General features: G+C 50.1%; 7 protein-coding genes across 7 annotated transcripts; 2 read left to right on the top strand and 5 right to left on the bottom strand.

Moving 5' to 3' along the window:
* Window positions 1–1,368: 1,368 nt before the first annotated feature.
* On the top strand, window positions 1,369–2,397 carry KD926_002423 (putative TIM barrel metal-dependent hydrolase; the record flags this gene model as incomplete). Its single annotated transcript, XM_053097114.1, has 1 exon — window positions 1,369–2,397. The coding sequence occupies one exon, from the start codon at window positions 1,369–1,371 to the stop codon at window positions 2,395–2,397; it is 1,029 nt and encodes a 342-aa protein (XP_052959024.1).
* A 691-nt stretch (window positions 2,398–3,088) lies between these two features.
* On the bottom strand, window positions 3,089–3,701 carry KD926_002422 (uncharacterized protein; the record flags this gene model as incomplete). The annotated part of the gene is made up of 3 exons (XM_053097112.1): window positions 3,089–3,145; window positions 3,275–3,345; window positions 3,530–3,701. The coding sequence occupies 3 exons, from the start codon at window positions 3,699–3,701 to the stop codon at window positions 3,089–3,091; spliced, it is 300 nt and encodes a 99-aa protein (XP_052959023.1).
* A 709-nt stretch (window positions 3,702–4,410) lies between these two features.
* agdC (putative alpha-glucosidase) lies at window positions 4,411–7,451 on the bottom strand (the record flags this gene model as incomplete). The annotated part of the gene is made up of 7 exons (XM_053097111.1): window positions 4,411–5,347; window positions 5,403–5,511; window positions 5,564–6,037; window positions 6,093–6,164; window positions 6,234–6,477; window positions 6,566–7,173; window positions 7,241–7,451. The coding sequence occupies 7 exons, from the start codon at window positions 7,449–7,451 to the stop codon at window positions 4,411–4,413; spliced, it is 2,655 nt and encodes an 884-aa protein (XP_052959022.1).
* A 1,743-nt stretch (window positions 7,452–9,194) lies between these two features.
* Window positions 9,195–10,453, bottom strand: KD926_002420 (NAD(P)-dependent alcohol dehydrogenase; the record flags this gene model as incomplete). The annotated part of the gene is made up of 2 exons (XM_053097110.1): window positions 9,195–10,188; window positions 10,287–10,453. The coding sequence occupies 2 exons, from the start codon at window positions 10,451–10,453 to the stop codon at window positions 9,195–9,197; spliced, it is 1,161 nt and encodes a 386-aa protein (XP_052959021.1).
* A 2,357-nt stretch (window positions 10,454–12,810) lies between these two features.
* KD926_002419 (uncharacterized protein) lies at window positions 12,811–13,347 on the bottom strand (the record flags this gene model as incomplete). The annotated part of the gene is made up of 1 exon (XM_053097109.1): window positions 12,811–13,347. The coding sequence occupies one exon, from the start codon at window positions 13,345–13,347 to the stop codon at window positions 12,811–12,813; it is 537 nt and encodes a 178-aa protein (XP_052959020.1).
* A 407-nt stretch (window positions 13,348–13,754) lies between these two features.
* KD926_002418 (uncharacterized protein) lies at window positions 13,755–14,272 on the bottom strand (the record flags this gene model as incomplete). The annotated part of the gene is made up of 2 exons (XM_053097108.1): window positions 13,755–13,966; window positions 14,143–14,272. 2 exons carry the CDS (start codon window positions 14,270–14,272, stop codon window positions 13,755–13,757), a joined length of 342 nt encoding a protein of 113 aa, XP_052959019.1.
* Window positions 14,273–15,863: 1,591 nt separating this feature from the next.
* KD926_002417 (F1F0 ATP synthase subunit g) lies at window positions 15,864–16,711 on the top strand (the record flags this gene model as incomplete). Its single annotated transcript, XM_053097107.1, has 3 exons — window positions 15,864–16,113; window positions 16,312–16,396; window positions 16,459–16,711. 3 exons carry the CDS (start codon window positions 15,864–15,866, stop codon window positions 16,709–16,711), a joined length of 588 nt encoding a protein of 195 aa, XP_052959018.1.
* Window positions 16,712–16,992: the final 281 nt, after the last annotated feature.

The raw sequence follows: 16,992 nt of genomic DNA, 5'->3' as shown, positions 1-16,992 counted from the left end.
TTTTTTTTTTTTTTTTTTTTTTTTTTTTTTTTTTTTTTTTTTTTTTTTTTTTTTTTTTTTTTTTTTTTTTTTTTTTAATTCTCATTTCCCCCTTGGGTGTCTGCAGGATTCCGAGTGTTTCTTACCTTTAGGGATACTGCCACAGGCAATGATGAAGACAACGAGGGCATAGAACGGATTGGTGGTCCATCGTGACCGATCCCAACTTGCCCCTCCAGGCATGATGGTGAAAGATGGGGGAGCAAGAATGCGGAGAGGAGCGATGAATCCACCGGAGGATGGATCTAACGAAAATAGAACAAGAATCCGGGGAAATCTGACGAGCAATGGATGAGGAAATCACTGAATCAGCGTGAGCATATCGGGTGGGCAAAGGAATTCCGCGATGGAGACGAACGAAGGAGTCGAAGCGAGAAGGGGGCGTGACCTGCTCGGTCAACTTCCGTCGCTTCTCCTCCTTTTCCCTCTCTTTCCTTTTCCTCCGTCAAACTCTCTTTTGCTCGCTCGACCCCCCCGTTTAGGGCTGCACACCACCGTGAGTCTGTGGCACGCATCTTGCCTGGGTGGGAGCATCACCATCCATCGACTTTTCGGAGGATACGACCGATGCGATTCCAATCAATCATCACAGTAACCCAATCCGACCGAGTGGCTTGTCGCGGCAGATCCGGCGGTTGGTTCCGCTGCCAATCCACTCTAAATTGCCTCGCTTATTCCTGACCGAGATTTTATTCGTTTTATTTTATTTTTTATTTTTTTTATAATTAAATTAGAATGTTGCCTGCCACACGCCACTGTCATTGGTCTTCGGTTGCCCGTTTGGATTGCATACTCCTTGAGATACCTTGACAGGGCCATCCCGTCTCCCGGCACACTCACCCTCCCCTACCGGACAACGTCCGCCCTCCATCATGGCCATCTTCCGGCCTCAAATACAACGATCGTTGGTGGTCTAGTGGGTCACCGGCTGCTAATTCGTAGCATATTTTTTTTCCTCGGCCTCCCTTGGCCGACGTATCTTCCTTCCGGTCAGGGAATCAGGAAGGCGTATGTGTGGACAAATCTCTACTAGTAATTTGATCATTGTTCGGTGCCGATTGCCTGGAGAACTCGCAACCATGATATCGATACGGCCCAGTCTGTGGAGAGGAGCTACCCTCAGACCACTTGCATCGATTCTTGTAAGTCGTACTTTCGACCGGGGCCCGCCCCGGGGTCTAGCCACGGAGTATATCCATACTCCCCCTTGCTGGAGAAGTCCCGAGCCTTGATCTCTTTATCTTCTCTCTTTTATTTGCATCGCCGTCTTCTTTTGAGATTCTCAGCATCCGCCTCTGCCTATGTTTGATTATTGATTGCGTTGCAGCGATGGTTCAACCCTCTCTATCCGGCGTACTTACGTCTGTGAAGCCCAGAACTACCACCCTCCTGGACAACCCTCTTCGCCTTTCCTTCGGTACATCTATTCAAAAGCGCGAGCAGACCAGCTACTGCAAAGATGTTCGAAGACCTGTGCACCCTCTTCCTCTGAGGCAGAGGATCCCCCCTCGGACATGGGATACCCATATGCATGTCGTCGAACCGCAGCAATATCCAGTGTCTGCGTCAGCCGTCTACCAACCCTCAGCACACACGCTCGACGAGGCCGTCTCCTTTGAGTCATCACTTGGAATCGAAAACATCGTTCTTGTTCAGCCCTCCATATACGGAACCGACAACTCCTGTCTTCTAGACGCACTAAAGCAAATCGGCCCTTCTCGTGGCCGAGGGGTGGTGGTAATCGACCCGGCCAACATGGAGGCAAAGACATTGCTTGAATGGCACGCCTTGGGGGTACGAGGTGTGCGGGTGAATCTTAAATCGGTAGGCAAGGTGTTGAGCGAACATGAGCTAGCTGAGACTCTGTTGCAGCATGCTGCAATTGTGCGCCCCCTGGGTTGGATCATCCAGGTCTACATTGCCCTGGACATGGTGCCTATGCTGGAACGCATTGCACCGCAGCTAGGGGTCAAAGTCTGTATCGACCACTTTGGGGCCCCCGATCTTTTGTCGCTGAGTCTGGCGGACGAAAAGCCGTTTGACCCGTACTCTCTTCCGGGATTTTCTTCCTTGATCTCTCTTCTCCGCACGGGCACCACTTATATCAAAATCTCTGCCCCCTACCGGCTGAGCAAGGATAAGGAAATGCGCGACCTCGAGATGATGATCCGGGAATTTCTACAAGAGGCGCCCAGCCGAGTGATTTACGCCACCGACTGGCCTCACACTCGACACTCAGGAGTTGATATCGAACCATTTACGGAACTATGTTTACGACTATGCAGCGATGAGCCAGGACTGGCCGAGCGAATCTTCCGACAAAACGCCGAGGAATTGATGGATGGGAAGCACAGTTGATGATCACACCGGAACCCACGCAAAATGCATTTAGACAGATTTACGACTTTACGATAATATTACCCTGATTGAGCATCTTACGGAGTATCTACGGAGAAAGGACACCAGCGAGAGGCAGCTCGTAACCCGCGGGAAACAAAGGATTTCATCCCGCCAGCCGTCTCGGAATGTGGCCGAGGGCCACCGGTTGCACAACGTTGTCGAAGTTGACGGGATTTCCGATGGTCGGCAAAAGTGGATCCTCGGGCCTGGTCAGTGGACAGAAATCAGATTATTACCGTTGATAACCTGCTCCTGATACTTGACTCAGGCCGTGGCTCCTTGTCGTTTCGAGCGTAGTCATGGTTCGTCTCGATCAAAGTCCGAGCTCGCTATCAATGCCGACAGGCCTATCAGTCCGCCGAACCCCGAGGTCGGGTCGATCCCATGCAGCCCGTCCTTGCTTTTTCATGTTGGCTATAAGCTATAGAGTATAGCACCGGAGCAGAGAGGTTAAGGTTACGCCATTCGAATTTGGGGCCAAGACCTTCGGGAACCCTCCGTGCTCCATCACACATTTGTTGATATTTGATAATGACTTGGATAATTGATAATTATTATACAAACCACCCAGTCCCTTTTCCATTACCTATGCATAATCCCGCTCCAATGGCCTGTTGCCGACCGATTACCCCTTTGGTCTGATCCATGCTCATCCGTCCAGGCCAAACTGGGGCGTGGCCTCCGCAGTGCAGATTATCTTCGGTCCCTATAGATTGATAATTATATTCCCATTAGCCCATCAATGACACCAAAACCACCTCGTCGAAACAAATAATGCATAAATCGAGGAAACCGAAACATAACCGAGAATGCATAGCAGAAAAAGGACACTCACAATGGTGTAGCAGCACTTCGGCGTATTTCCGTCGTCACAGAGCTCTCGAACATCCTCGCCCATTTTCGTACCTAACTCAGTTAGTCAATCGATTCCCATCATTCCAAGGTATTGAGTATTTAAGCTATGAACTCCTGTACCCTAAACCACAAGACAAGGATACTCCAACAACCAAAGTAAAACCGGAAAACAAAAGGGAGAAAAATAACAGAAGAACACCACGCCTAGAAAGGAACAACAACAACAAAAACTTACATCCTTCTGAGACCTTCCCAACGTCATTTCCGGGTACATCGATGAACGTAGTACAGCAGTAGGCCTTCTGCAGGAAGCCCGATTTATCCTGTGCCGGGCGGCAGAAGTAGGAGTCTGCGGCGGCGAGGCCGAAGGCCGTGGTGAGGGTGAGAAGGACGGTGGGGAGATGCATTGTTTTTGATTTTTCTCTTAGTTGTCAATGTGGGAGAACCCTTTTGTAGTATATAAAATATAGATAGGGTAGGTGGATAAGAGATTAATTAGAAGATATGGGTATATTGCGTGATGAAGAAGTATAAAGACGAGAAGAGAGGGGGGGGGGGGGGGGGGAATGGAGGGATATTTGAGACAGGGACACGAGGAGATTGGGACGAAAGGGGGAGGATGAATACTCAGTCATTTGGCTGTGAGTTGACGGGGTGATAGACTTGATGTTTGTTCTGTCATCCCTTGCTGGTTGATGACAGCACGATATGTGGCTGGTATGCACGCGGTTGTTGCTGGTGCCTGGCTTAGCTGGTTCGGATAGCAGGTACCTTGCAGCTCCTGGAAGTAGGGTTTATGAAGAGGCGAATGGACGGGTGCTCAACCATGGCTTTCTATCATTGTAGATTGACCCTGGCGTGGCAGATGGGTAAAAGATCGAGGGCCTCGTTGTTGGGTGACGTGGTGGAATCCATCGATCTTCGAGAGTGTATCCCTTTCTTTATCCCTTGATCTACTACTGGACTGTCCTTTCATTTACGTAAGTTTTGGGTTTAACCATGATGGTGGAGATCAATAGGTGGGTTTTTGTGAATTTGTTGCAAAGACAGTAGGATTGGATTATAGTAGCTGTTCTGCTTTAAAGAGGCTAAACACCATGTACGAATCTTCCAACCCTAGTTCAACGGCACCTCAGTCGGCCCAGCCAGCTCCACTTGTGTCGGGATGGTGACTCTCTGGCTTCCAGTTTCCTCGGAGGCCGAGCTGGTAGTAGACACGCGCGACTGTCCCAAGACCGTGACTCCTTCGATCTTCACGTCTGTCTTGCGATCGAACTTGCCCTTGATGAATAGCGTGCCTCGACGGTATTGGAACTGCACTTCCAACGTGCCATTCTGCCTCAGTGAGTCTCCGTCGTCTAGATATAGACTTCCCGAAGCAGTACCATCCAGACCGGGGGCAACGATCAGCTCGAAGCTCTTCTGGCGCAACTCCGTCGTGGTCATGGCACCACTGGACCGGACGGGGACGATGCTACCTCCGCGGATGTGGATGGGGATATGCGTGATGTCAATGTTAGAGAGCGTCACGTTGGTGCCCTTGCCACGCAGGGGAGCACCGGTGTACCAGTCGTAGAAAATATCCTTGGGGAAGTATGCGGTGACCGATGTCTGGTTCTCCTCAGTCACGGGACTAATGAGGATAGAATCGCCGTAGAAGAATTGCAGACCGTTGGAGAAGGTGTTCTTGTCCTCAGGGTACAGGTAAAACATGGGCTGCAGGAAAGGCTCGCCGGTCTTGCTTTGTCGGTAAAACTGGGTATAGATGTAATCCAAGAGTTTGTATCGGATCTCAATGGCCTTGCGAGCGGATTCGGCCACGGTGGGCCAGAGGTAAAATTCCTGAGAGATGCTACCGATCTCGTTGTGGTTCCGGAAGAACGTATAGAAAGCTCCCAGGGAGGCCCAACGCGCGCAAAGCTCCTCGGTTGTGTTGCTTCCAAATCCGCACACGTCTGCACCGACCATGGGAACCTGGAACATGGACGCGAATGCGACGATCTGGGAGATGGAGAAGCGGTACTGGCTCCATTGACTCAGGTTGTCTCCAAGCCTGGAACTAATTAGCAATGATTTTCACTGAAGCAATGTATACAAATCCAACATACCAGTGACCAACATGCGCACCGGCACCCGCGAATGTACTGCGAGTGATGATCAGAGGCCTCACATCAGGCCGGCGCTGCTCCATGGCAACTCGCGATGCAGAGCTCATCACTGGATCGGGTTAGACGGGCGGTTTCTGATCCAAACAGGGCCGAAGACTCACTTGTTCCGTATAGGTTATGGGTGTCATAGTCGGCATATCCTTCGCCAGCATGAATGATGTCAGTGTTGATTGTCTTGTTGCTGAGAGACCCGGCGGCGTTTTGGATCTTGTAGGCAGGGTTGATAAGGTCACGTCCAGGCAAGCCGATCTTATGTCCTTTGCCCGACAATGCTCTTTTAGACGATCGCTTGGCCGAAGAAGGCTGGAATGATGGAGGTAACCCGGGCAGGGGCCGTGGGCTGCCTGGACGAACGGGTGGCGGCAAGGGTGGCAAGTCATTCTCAGCAGCATACTGTTCTGGGTTTGTGCAGGGCCAAGGACAGAAATTGGAGGCCTCGTTCATGTCAATCCACAGTCCATCGATATCGACACCAGTATCTGCATCGAAGAATCTTGCGAACTCATCGTTCCAATAGTCTTGGGTGTCCGGGTGGAACCAGTCTGGGAATGCAGTCACGCCAGGCCACACAGCACCTGAATAATAATTTTAGTGGGTTTTATAAGGATCTCTCAGGGATGTTCAACTGACCCTTGTAGAGACTATCGTTTTGGGTCTGGAGGAAGATCCCCTGCTCTAGACCTCTCTCGAAAGCCGCGTTTCCTGCGGGAAGAAAGTGTCAATCATAAACTCTCCCAGCCACATAGCAACTGTAAAGATTGGAACACTTACCAGCTGTGCTGACGGCGGGATCAACCATGACAATATAATGCTGATCGTGCTCATGCAAATAAGTCACAAGCTCACGCGTTCTATTCATGGGAAACCTCTCTTGGTCGAGAGTAAAGACCTTCCGACGGTCCATGTAGTCGATATCGGTCCACATAGTCTCCAATGGGATCTTAGCTTGACTGTAGTTGTAAACAACCTCGGCAACCTGGTAGACATCACGGTAGCCGTATTTGCATTGATGGAACTGGGTATGGTTAGCGAAGCATCATTTATGGACAAGAATAAACATCTCCAGAAAAGCATTCAGATGGCTGGCAGCAGCAACAACTTACACCGAAAGACCAGTAGCTTTGCATAGCCGGAAGACCGACCACCTTCGAGTACTCGATGCTAGCCTCCTTGGGAGTGTTTCCGGTAAAGAAGTAGAAGTCAAAGATACCTCCCAGAGTATTGTACTCAAGATACTGTTCTCCATCCTCGTCCTTGCTGACGCGGATGTCCATACCATTGGAGTTCAACAGGAAAACGCCATGAGTTCCAGACTCGCCACGGTGGTCATAGTATACGGGGTGGCTGCCGTATAAGTTGGTGTTTTCAGGGGTACCGTAGGCGTCACGGTTCCAGAGCGTGCGGGTGTAATTCTCCGTAGGCAAACGTAAAGGATCACTATGCTCTCCGAGACCATACAAATAAGGGTCTTCGGGGAGGTAGGTCCGAAGGTTTAAGTACTGCGACTGAAAGACGAGGTTTGATGCAGAAGTGTCGAAAAGCACCTCGTCTCCTCTGGAGACGGTGAAAGAGAAGGGTTCTTCTTCATAATCGAAGCTCAAGACGGAGTCATCTTCAGAGCTATGACGGCCACCTACACGAGGTACCACCGACTCCGGGACTTGATAAACTTGTTCGTCGGCATCATAAATCATAACATGGAGACGTTCATCTGGAAAGCAATGTGATTAGTCGAACTTCCAGTTGCACGGTGCGACCTCCTCCAAGAAATTTCGTACCAGTCTGGTACTCAACTAGCAGCTTCAAGTGCTTCAAGTCGGTGCCGTAACTGTTGCAGGGTTTGCCCGCAAGAGTCAAGTCGGCAGTCAAGGAGTTACCCTTCTCGCGGACATTGGATGCCTTGTACCCGGGACAGTCTTGGCTGTCCGCGCGGGACCCAATGACTGCAGCCCCTGCAAGGGGTGCCAGGAGTAAGAGGGATCCCAGCATGTTGGATTCTAAACCGAGGGTGCGTCGAGGGACGATGGAATCTGACCTGATGATTTTAGACCGGGGCGACGACCGCTATTTATGCATCGGATACGTTGTACATGCATACATAGTAGACACATGGTACATTTGGAAGGAGCACAGGGCCATTGAGTGGCGCGCCGTGGTATGACCGGTCCCCGCAGTATCACGAAAAATAGGCCGGAAAGCCATAACGCGGACATTGGTCGGATCGGGGGCCGACAAAGGATGGCCAGCAGCTACTGTGTGGAGTCCCTAGGGTTGCACTAGCGGGACAATATTGGGGTTAGATCACTAGACGGCGCCGCCAGGCCAAATAGCGGGGACTCGCAGGGTCTGATGGATAAGTCATCTCGGTCAAATATCGGGGGTCGTCCCAGTCCCCTGTCTCTTCCAAGAGCATCATCGAGAATCTTGCCCCTTTTGAGCTTATGCATCGGTCCCAAATGATGCAACTTAAACCCAATGCCCCACAACTATTGCTTTCGCTTTCTCCGGGCGAGGGTTCAATGACAATCGGCAAGGAGGGGTTGACCAGCCGAAGCGACTTGGTAGTGGCATGGCATTGCGTGGGATGCCGAGTCGGCATTGCCATTAATGCGAGTTGACCGGAGGGGATCATTCGATGGGGTTCATTTTGTCTGTCCACCTTGACAACATCACAGTCAGCAATTATCAACCAAGCTCATGGAAATCTTACTGATTCCATCCACAGCCGGTGTCGACGTATTTCTAATCTGTCTTTCATGCGGGACCCAAAAGGGGCACAGGAGCCCAGTAGTTAGTGTGTCTGTAGCCAGCTTTGGGCCATAAGGTTATGCTAGCTGACCAGCTGGCCGAAAAGCGATCGTTTTGTGACTAACTCCTGCTATATAATCTGATACGTCATTGTAAAGCAGATAATGGCGATGCTCCACCTGTTCGCCAAGTTAGGTAGGCTTCGGAGAACGCTGTCGTCAATACAAAAAGAAACGAGACGGACAATGATGGCTGCGTTGGTTTCTCAGCGGTGTGCTCACTGTAGACGAAAAGATAACTTCATATGAGCCAGCCGCGACCTGGAGACCATAGGTTTTAAACACAACTGCTGCCGTGTCTCCAATAAGAATTCCTCCATCTCTGTCCGGACTGCCCTGTTGCCCAAGGAGCTTTTCTAGGCCGATGGCCGATATCTGCAGCTAAATCCAAGGCTGACAACTCTGTGTCGACGTCAAGCCGGGCGACTTTGGTAGCACATGGCATTAAACGCCCTGTCAGGTGATTCGAATGTCAAGTGGACAAAAGAACTGTTCTGATGACTACATGTGAGTTGCTCGATATATGCCATAAGAATCATTTAGGGAAAATAATGTTCCCTATTTCGTGCTAGGCTCCACGGTCCTCATCTACCCAGATATTTAAGTCGAGAGGATAAAGTCCTGACCTACAATCCTGCAGGCTTACAAAATTGAGACATGTCCCTATTAATCAACTGTCAAAACAAATTCTCAAACAAATAGATTTCTACCGGAATCTCTATAGCTCTCAACCGGTATGCATCTCTAAAACAGGTTGTCATAAAATTTACATGGCAGGGTCATGACACAATGCTAGGTCCAACATCACGAAAAGGGGAAAGAAAAGGTATACCAAGGTGACCAGTCACCTTCTCAACAACGCCCGAAACAGTTATATGGGTTTGGCCTTTTTTTCTTCTTCTTATTTTGGTGAGATCGCCGAATATTAGATCTTCTGGCCGGCCGAAGCAGCTTTGACGTCTTCTTCGGAGCTCATGATCTGAACCTTGATGGCTCCCGTCTTGGGGTTTGCGGCCGTTTCGAACGCCTTGAGGGCATCTTCCAGGGCGTAACGGTGAGTGATCAGCTTGTTCAGGTTGATGACACCGTTTCTCACTAGACGGATGGCACGGGGCCAGGTGTTCGAGTAACGGTACTGGTACTGCAGGTCGATCTCCTGAGTACTCAGACGCATGAAGGGGATCTTCATCTCGTTCTTGCCCACACCAATCACGAAGACCTTGCCTCCGAACTTCACACTCCAAATGGCGGATGCGACACTGCTCTCCACACCCGTGCACTCGAGAGCCAGTCGGGGGCGCAAGATATCGGGGCCCGAGCTCTGTCCGTTGTTGAAGGTCTTCACGATACCCTCTGCGTTTTCCTCCGCTGACAGGCCGATTTGCACCTTGTAGGTGAGGACATCGGGAACCAGCGATTTGGCAAAGGCCAATCGGCCCTCGTCAATGTCGGTGATGACGATGGGGCTTGCGCCGGCAGCGCGAGCGCTGAGCAGGGTGATCAGACCGATGGGACCAGCACCGGTGACCAAGCAGGGGTCACCCAGACGAAGACCGCTACGCTCGATCGCGGCCAGCGACACACTAAGAGGTTCCAGGAGAGCACCGTCCTCGTAGCTCATGTCACCAATCTTGTGGCACCAGATGGCAGGGTGGTTGACATAGCGTCGCAGCAGTCCGTCGACAGGAGGAGTGGAAAGGAACGCGACGTTTTCACAACCGTTGTAACGACCGGTCAGACAGGGCTCGCAGGCATTGCAGATAATGTTGGGTTCGACGGCGACGCGATCGCCGGGCTTCAAGTGGGTGACATCCGACGCGACCGCAATGACTTGACCGGCGGACTCGTGGCCCAAGATGTGGTCGCCGGTGACAATCATGGGTCCAATGCAGCCTTCATGCCAGAAATGAACGTCGGATCTGCGGAACAGCGACAAATTATTAGCAACTTATCGGTTTTTTCTTCTTTTTTGTCCCTTTTCTTTTCTGGATTCTTCCAGACACCAAAGACGACGTACCCGCAAATTCCAGTGCTCCGGACCTCGACCGTCACCTCACCGGGCTTCAACCCTTGACCACTCTTGACTTGTTCGAGAGAGGGCGTGGACTCAGCGATCCACAGGTCGTGCTTGGTGTTGGTGAAGACACCAATGTTGGGCTTATCGATAACAGTTGCGCTTGCCATGATGTCTGAGGGGAAGAAGTGGGAAGATCGGGAGATAGTGAGGCAGAGGAGATGTACAACGACGAAGCGACAGGTTGAGGGGAAGGAGGAGAAGGAAGAAGAAGTAGACGAGGAGACAAGACGAGGAGGGGCTGAAGAGGGACGTCACAAGCTTTAATAGTGCCAGCGCAAAACTGCCCCTCCATGACGCATTGAAAAGGAGAACGAGAAAAGATTTTCCATTGCGCCAACGTGACCGGATGCTGAGGATTGGATTGCGCACGGCAGACCAGCTGAACCAACCATGATTGACTGCATGTTATCCAGGATGGATCATGGAGGGCGGGACTATGTGGATTGTGGATTGTGGAGGCCATCAATTTATCCGGGCCAGCTAAATTGCCCCACGCGGGGGTAATTGAATAACAATCACTATGATTTGGGATTCGGATTCCAATGAATAATGAATCCCCTCCAACCCAGTACGGGTTTAACCCCTCCAGGTGATACCGTTGCAGTAGCCTCTCAAGGTTGTTAATTGTTATGATTTCTTTTGATGTTGAGGTATGAGTATGATTTATCTCGATGCTCGACACTACTAACGTCACCGACCGGTCCATCGAGAATGGTGAAACCATCTCTGGCAAGACTCGAGAGTACTCCCTGTTCGGTTAATTGGGGATTGTTCGAGGATTTTAGCCTTGATTTCTGCTTCATCTTATCGGTCCCTGAGCCCTTGGCCCAGAGTGGCAATTCTCCGGTGGATTCCACGCCTTCTTTGGTGGAGAATCCCCCAACGCGACTCCACTCAGCTTCTCCGTAACCACAATGTGGCGGATGTGTCGGTCGTCAAGTTCGATTGATCTTCCAGGTACCGAGGCTTCGTATTCACATCTTGGTGCTGCTTAATTTCTTAACCGTTCCCGTCCGGCCAAGATTCGCGTGGACGGGGTACTACTAAAGGCATACAACAGGTCCGTACGAGCAGACTGATAGATATCTATTAGATAGGTAGCAAAAAACAAACAATTGGACATCGACGCCCTCCACATTGACAAGCCAAAGTAATTTAGCCTTGTAACAGAAATTTGTGGTGAAACATCGCCTGTTCGTCGGCTAGTCCACATAGCAATGTTTATATCCCTTGGGATTCGTTATTCTACAAAGAAAGAGGTTACTCGAATTCGATGTCTTCAACATGTAATTGACTACACCTACGATATACGATGCTCGATTAGCTCATGAAGCTACTAGAAACGAGCAACGTCGCCGTAATTGTCTTCACGAACGCGGGTTCATAGCTCAAGGAGCTAGATCGGACGAAGCTAGGTGCTTGGGAGTCCGATGATAGCTCCTTTAGCATGGATGTTCTAGAAAAAGCTTAATTCCTTTCTCGATTCCAGGCTAAACTGGCTTGCAGCTGCCGGGTGATTAATGCCAATGGCATTGCAGATGAGATCGAATGTTGGTTTCCTCGAGTAAAGCTACCACGTAGCCCGATCCGAGGATGTCGAAGGAAAGACAAGGGATCTGGATTTCTGTGTGCCTACTGATCTTTGCGCGTACTTAGTAGAGGAACTTAAAGTACTTGTTTGACTGCTGCCTCAGGCAGATGTGTGCTCGTCGGGCTTTCGACCGATGGCCTGCCAGGGCGGCATCAACAACAACCACATACATACAACGCAAGGATGTTGTCAAGAAGACTAAGAATATTGTATGCCTGTCGGATTATTGATCCTGAATCTAAAACCATTTGTGGCATCATTAATAGCAACAAGATTCCAATAGGACTTACTTCTTATTAACACCCATACAACAAAGCTTGTCTTGGTTGAGAAGCTCACAGCGAAAGTTCTTCAGGTATGGAGGTACACAAATTTCACGAGTAACAGAAGTTTCTGTTTATCTCGGGCATATGCTTCCTTGAATGATTGATCTTGACAGTGGGTAAGCATTTGGCCACACCCTCGACGGTGTTGTACGGCTACCTGTCACAAGGCCTCATGTCGACCCGGCTGTAACAGTTGCGACGGGTATAAGTGTAACATCGGGCTGAGATACCGTTGATCGAACCAAGAATATCTAGGGATCCTGGTTACCTTTGCGCTAATTCCATGATTAATTTTGTGCTTCTGGCTGTAGAGACGGAAGCCTCTCTAGCAACTAGTGGCCAAACGAAATATTGAGGCAGGTTATTCCGAATAGTATAACTGAAAATATTTCAGGGGGTTGGGATTATGGGGGAAAGTTGGGGTACGACGACCAGCATCCTAATAAGGAGAAAGATAGCATGAGGATTTGCAGTCTTTCAGCCATACATCGAAACAATATAAGTATATTTGGCGTGGATATGTTATTAGTTCAATGTCCTGCTACGGTCACATGGTTTTCGCAGTATCTGAAAGCGAGCCTCGCATAAGGTTGCTAAAGAAAGCCATGTCGATGCCCTGGAACGCCCAATCTCCCGCGTCTGCCGTGAGAGCAGGATGCGGATACTGCTGCGGCAGATGTGCTGGCCAGACATTTGTGGGGGGTAATACATATGGCGTCGCAACTTCAATATCAGGATAAGTAGTGGCTGAGCACACTGTGTCCATATCACGGTTGTCAACGTTATGTTCCACTTCAGCCGGCGGGTGGACAGAAAAGTGATAAGTCAAAGCAGGCGGCGATTCTTTGGATATAACTCCCTCGCGTGCGATGCATACCGTTCCAAGGTATGGAATTGGAATTTGAAGAATATTATGTTCTGTTTCAGCGATCTGGGACGGCGATTGGCCTTCTAAAATGCGTATCCGGTGCGTGGTATAGGCGCTTCCCGCGGCAGCCTCGGCTTCAATGGCCAACAGACGGCGAAGTAAGCTAGCACTCTGAGCGCTTAGAGTATCTGTACTCAGTTTGCCAATTTGATCCATATGGTTGAGAATCACCTCCATCATGCCACGATCCACCGGGCGCTAATGAGCGAGAACATTCAAGTCCTTATTGAGATTCCAACGTCGGTGACTGTCGAGATGAGCAAGGAGGAGAGCTAAAGCAGCCACTAGAGCAAAAAAATCAACTGCACGGCAGCAGTATGGCAGCCGGTTGAAGCTGCGAAAGACATTAAGCGCAAGAGAATTTCACGCGAGGCGTTGACACACGTCATCTGGGAATAGTAAGCATTACGATACCCGGTCGATGTGAAACGTAACATTAATGGAAGGTGCAGTTGATTGAGCATGTTATAATGGAAGAGCTGGCTGACTAGTCGCAGCATCTCCCAAAAGACGGTCTGGCCATCACAACTGGTCGCAGCAGCTTCCAAGTTGGGAATTAGCCACTAGCCACTCGACATCATTTCGGAGACATTTTGTAGGTCGGCATCAATCTGCTGAGTTACATCAAAGTTGCAGGATTCGAGGTCTGCATCGTTACGCTCCAGGATTCGGGATGCAATTACACAGTGAAGTCTCTCAAGACGGCCGACGTCTGTGTCCCCAGCAAATGCTGACCCTGATGCCATGCTTCGATCTGGCGAGCCCTGAGGAAGCCCTAGCATAAGACTGAGAAAGCGATCAGTGCATACAATGCGATACCATAAGTACGGTGTATTGATCCTGGCTCTGGGGACAATCGTGTTGACTTTATGCGTGCCGGTGTGGTGAATACCCATTAACTGGGCGAGGGCCAGGCACGTCGGAGATTTCCACATTTCGATTGGTACACACCTTCCATCATAATACATTCTAAGCCATCCACGCTGCCCAAGAGCTCATCGTGGGCAGTGACTTGGGTGGCCGCAGTGGTAACAAGTCCCTTAGCCATGACCCGTGGCTGTTCAGACATGGTGTCGATCATTCCGTAGGACTCGGGATTGATATACTGCAAAATGGTGGCAATGAAAAAAAAAAAAAAAAAAAAAAAAAAAATTTTGGCCAGCAACATCGGATGCCTACTGGATCTGGGGCGCACTGCATCTAAGAAGTCCAGACCGTTGCGCTTGATATCGAGGTAGGGGGCCAAAATGACTTGGTGAAAGTAAATGGAGACGTGAGCACCGGCCTTCCATATTATCTCCGCATCTTCGGGTGTGGGCAGTATGGCATACAAAGCCTGAGAGAGTTTCGCATACTTTGACGTATACGTATGTTGCTGTTGACATGGTGTACTTCCAACTAAATCACTATTCTCGGAGCTAATATCTTAAATGGGGCGACTGCTTTCCTACATCAACAAGTATAAGTATTATGTATTAGCGGTTGACCTCCGCTCTCCTTGAATTTTGCAAGGGTGGAATCTTAGAAACGCCGACCAAGGACGGCAGCGCACTTCCCTCCCCGTTTTGACCGGTTTCAATACTTTTATTTTCGAGATTTCTCTCCGGGTGAAGTAAACGCTGAATATGTGCTTCAACGCGGCCAATACGAGCACCGATTGGGAGGCCTCTATCGCTAGAGGGGTCTGTTGCTTCTGGAAATTCTTGACTCAGGCAGGTGGTGCCACGTCGTCGACAGTTGACGCAGACGTTGTCGGGGGCGGAGTCAAATGTACATCGAACCTTCCGCCGTTTACACTCTCAGGAGCTGCTGGCTCCTTTGCGAAGCTTCCGGCGCTTGATATCGGGTTCTTGAGGATGAGGACTCGCTGCTATCGGGTGGTACATCGCGTCACCTTCGGTCGAATGCTGTGAACATTACATTGCGGAGAACGAGACACAGCAATGCGATGCTTATAAATAAGTACCTAGTTGTATCGCACCGGAAACGGCGGAGAAAAAGCTAGGTGGATAGGGCGTTGGTACTTTGAATATGGCGATAGTCCAGTCTACCTCCGCCGAAACGGAGCAAGACAGACATTAACGATGACATTAGAGACCACGGCATGATATTGGATGCCAAAGTAAACAAGGACTGACAGATGAACCAGCAGACACACTACAAGACAAGTGGATCATGCAGGGGTTCATGTCCAGATGGACGAGTCTTGAAGATTCGATACGGATGATTCGAGATCTGCTCCGGAGTACTAGGTGGGTCAGGTGACTGTAGGTACCGTGCACGCCTTCTTGTGGTTTTAGGTATACAGCGATGTTGCGAGAAAGATGACAAGGTTATGATTTGTGCAGAATATGGATTGACTGGAAAAAAAACACTAACAAGCTGTCTGACTATACCTATGGATCCTCACAATGGTTTGTCGTGTTGAACACGGAATGCCACAACGGAACTCCGGGCACAAAAAGCGGTTGATGCCATAGTAGCCGCACGTGACCGGGTGGGTTCCCTGAACTTCCCGAGCGTCAAATCTCAGATTCTGGTCCTGCAATTGCGCGACGACCTCCTTCTGGCTCTTGACCCCTCCGCCATTGGACTCCTCTGTCCCTCATCTGCGACCTCTACACTTCATTCTCTCCTTTTAGAGCCCCTTTCTCTTTCCAGTGGTCTTCAAGATGCCCGCCACGGCGTCCCGTGCCGTGCTTCGGCAATCGCAGTTCATGGTCCGGAGGACCGCTGTCAGGCACGCCTCCTCCACCTCCGAGTCTGCTTCCAAGGCTGGTGAGGCTGCTTCTTCGGCTGCCTCCAAGGCGTCTGAGGGTCTCTCTCGTGTCTCTTCGTCCGCCGGTCCCGCGCTCAACAACGCCGCCAGCGCCCTGAGAAAGGTCGGTGGAAGAACCGGAAAAGTCATCTCCTTCGTTGATTGTAAGACAACCCTCCCCTTCGGGTTCCCATCTGAGATCTTCAGTCCATCTTGATCTCCTATTGGCAAGATGAATTGATGTGATGAACTGCCATCACCTCTCCTGGGCTCCTTGATAAGGCCCACAAGCCTGCACTTCTGTTCCGTCGAAGCCGTCTTTTTCTCCTGGCATTGCTAACCATTGTCGTTATTTACATTAGCCATGATACCCCCTACCGTCTATTACACGCGAGTTGGACTTGAGCTCGGCAAGCTGGTGTTCCGCGGACAGAACATGACTCCCCCGTAAGCATTTCCGGTTATCGCCAAAATAAGACGACCTTCTTCCACTAACACCCCATCCTTAGGAACCTGGCTACCTTCCAGTCGTACTTCCAGCCTCTGATCAATGCTTTCCGCAACCCCGCCACCCTCAAGAACGCCAACTTCGTCTCTCCCCAAGATATCGTCGCTCGCGTCCGCAATGCCAACAAGAAGGAGATCGCTCTGGCCGGTGTCACCTTTGCGGAGGTTATCGGATTCTTCACTGTCGGCGAGATGATCGGCAGAATGAACATTGTCGGCTACCGGGGCCACCCTGAGCACCACGGTGATCACTAGGTCAATCACAACCCAATCATGTCCTGACCTGTCCTTTCTTCGATTTCTTTTCCCGCGTGCTGTACTATTGTATGATAGACGATGGAATATAACTGTTGTCTGAGGTAAACCTGCGATTTTTGGGAGACCCCATTTCATTATCTCTTTTGTGTCGATGCTTGATATTCCGCCGTTATCTCTGTTTCTATGGTTGTCAAAAATCCTCGTATAGATGTCAGTCCGCATAGTTGTGAGTAATAGATATTCATGTTCCATGAAAAACGATATAGGTGTATGATAAG

The sequence above is a fragment of the Aspergillus affinis genome (assembly GCF_023601865.1).
Source record: "Aspergillus affinis strain CMG 70 chromosome Unknown NODE_14_length_433147_cov_86_863592, whole genome shotgun sequence".
NCBI classification, from domain to species: domain Eukaryota; kingdom Fungi; phylum Ascomycota; class Eurotiomycetes; order Eurotiales; family Aspergillaceae; genus Aspergillus; species Aspergillus affinis.
The sequence above is the reverse complement of the archived record's forward strand: the minus strand, read 5'-3'. Positions and strand labels throughout refer to the sequence as shown.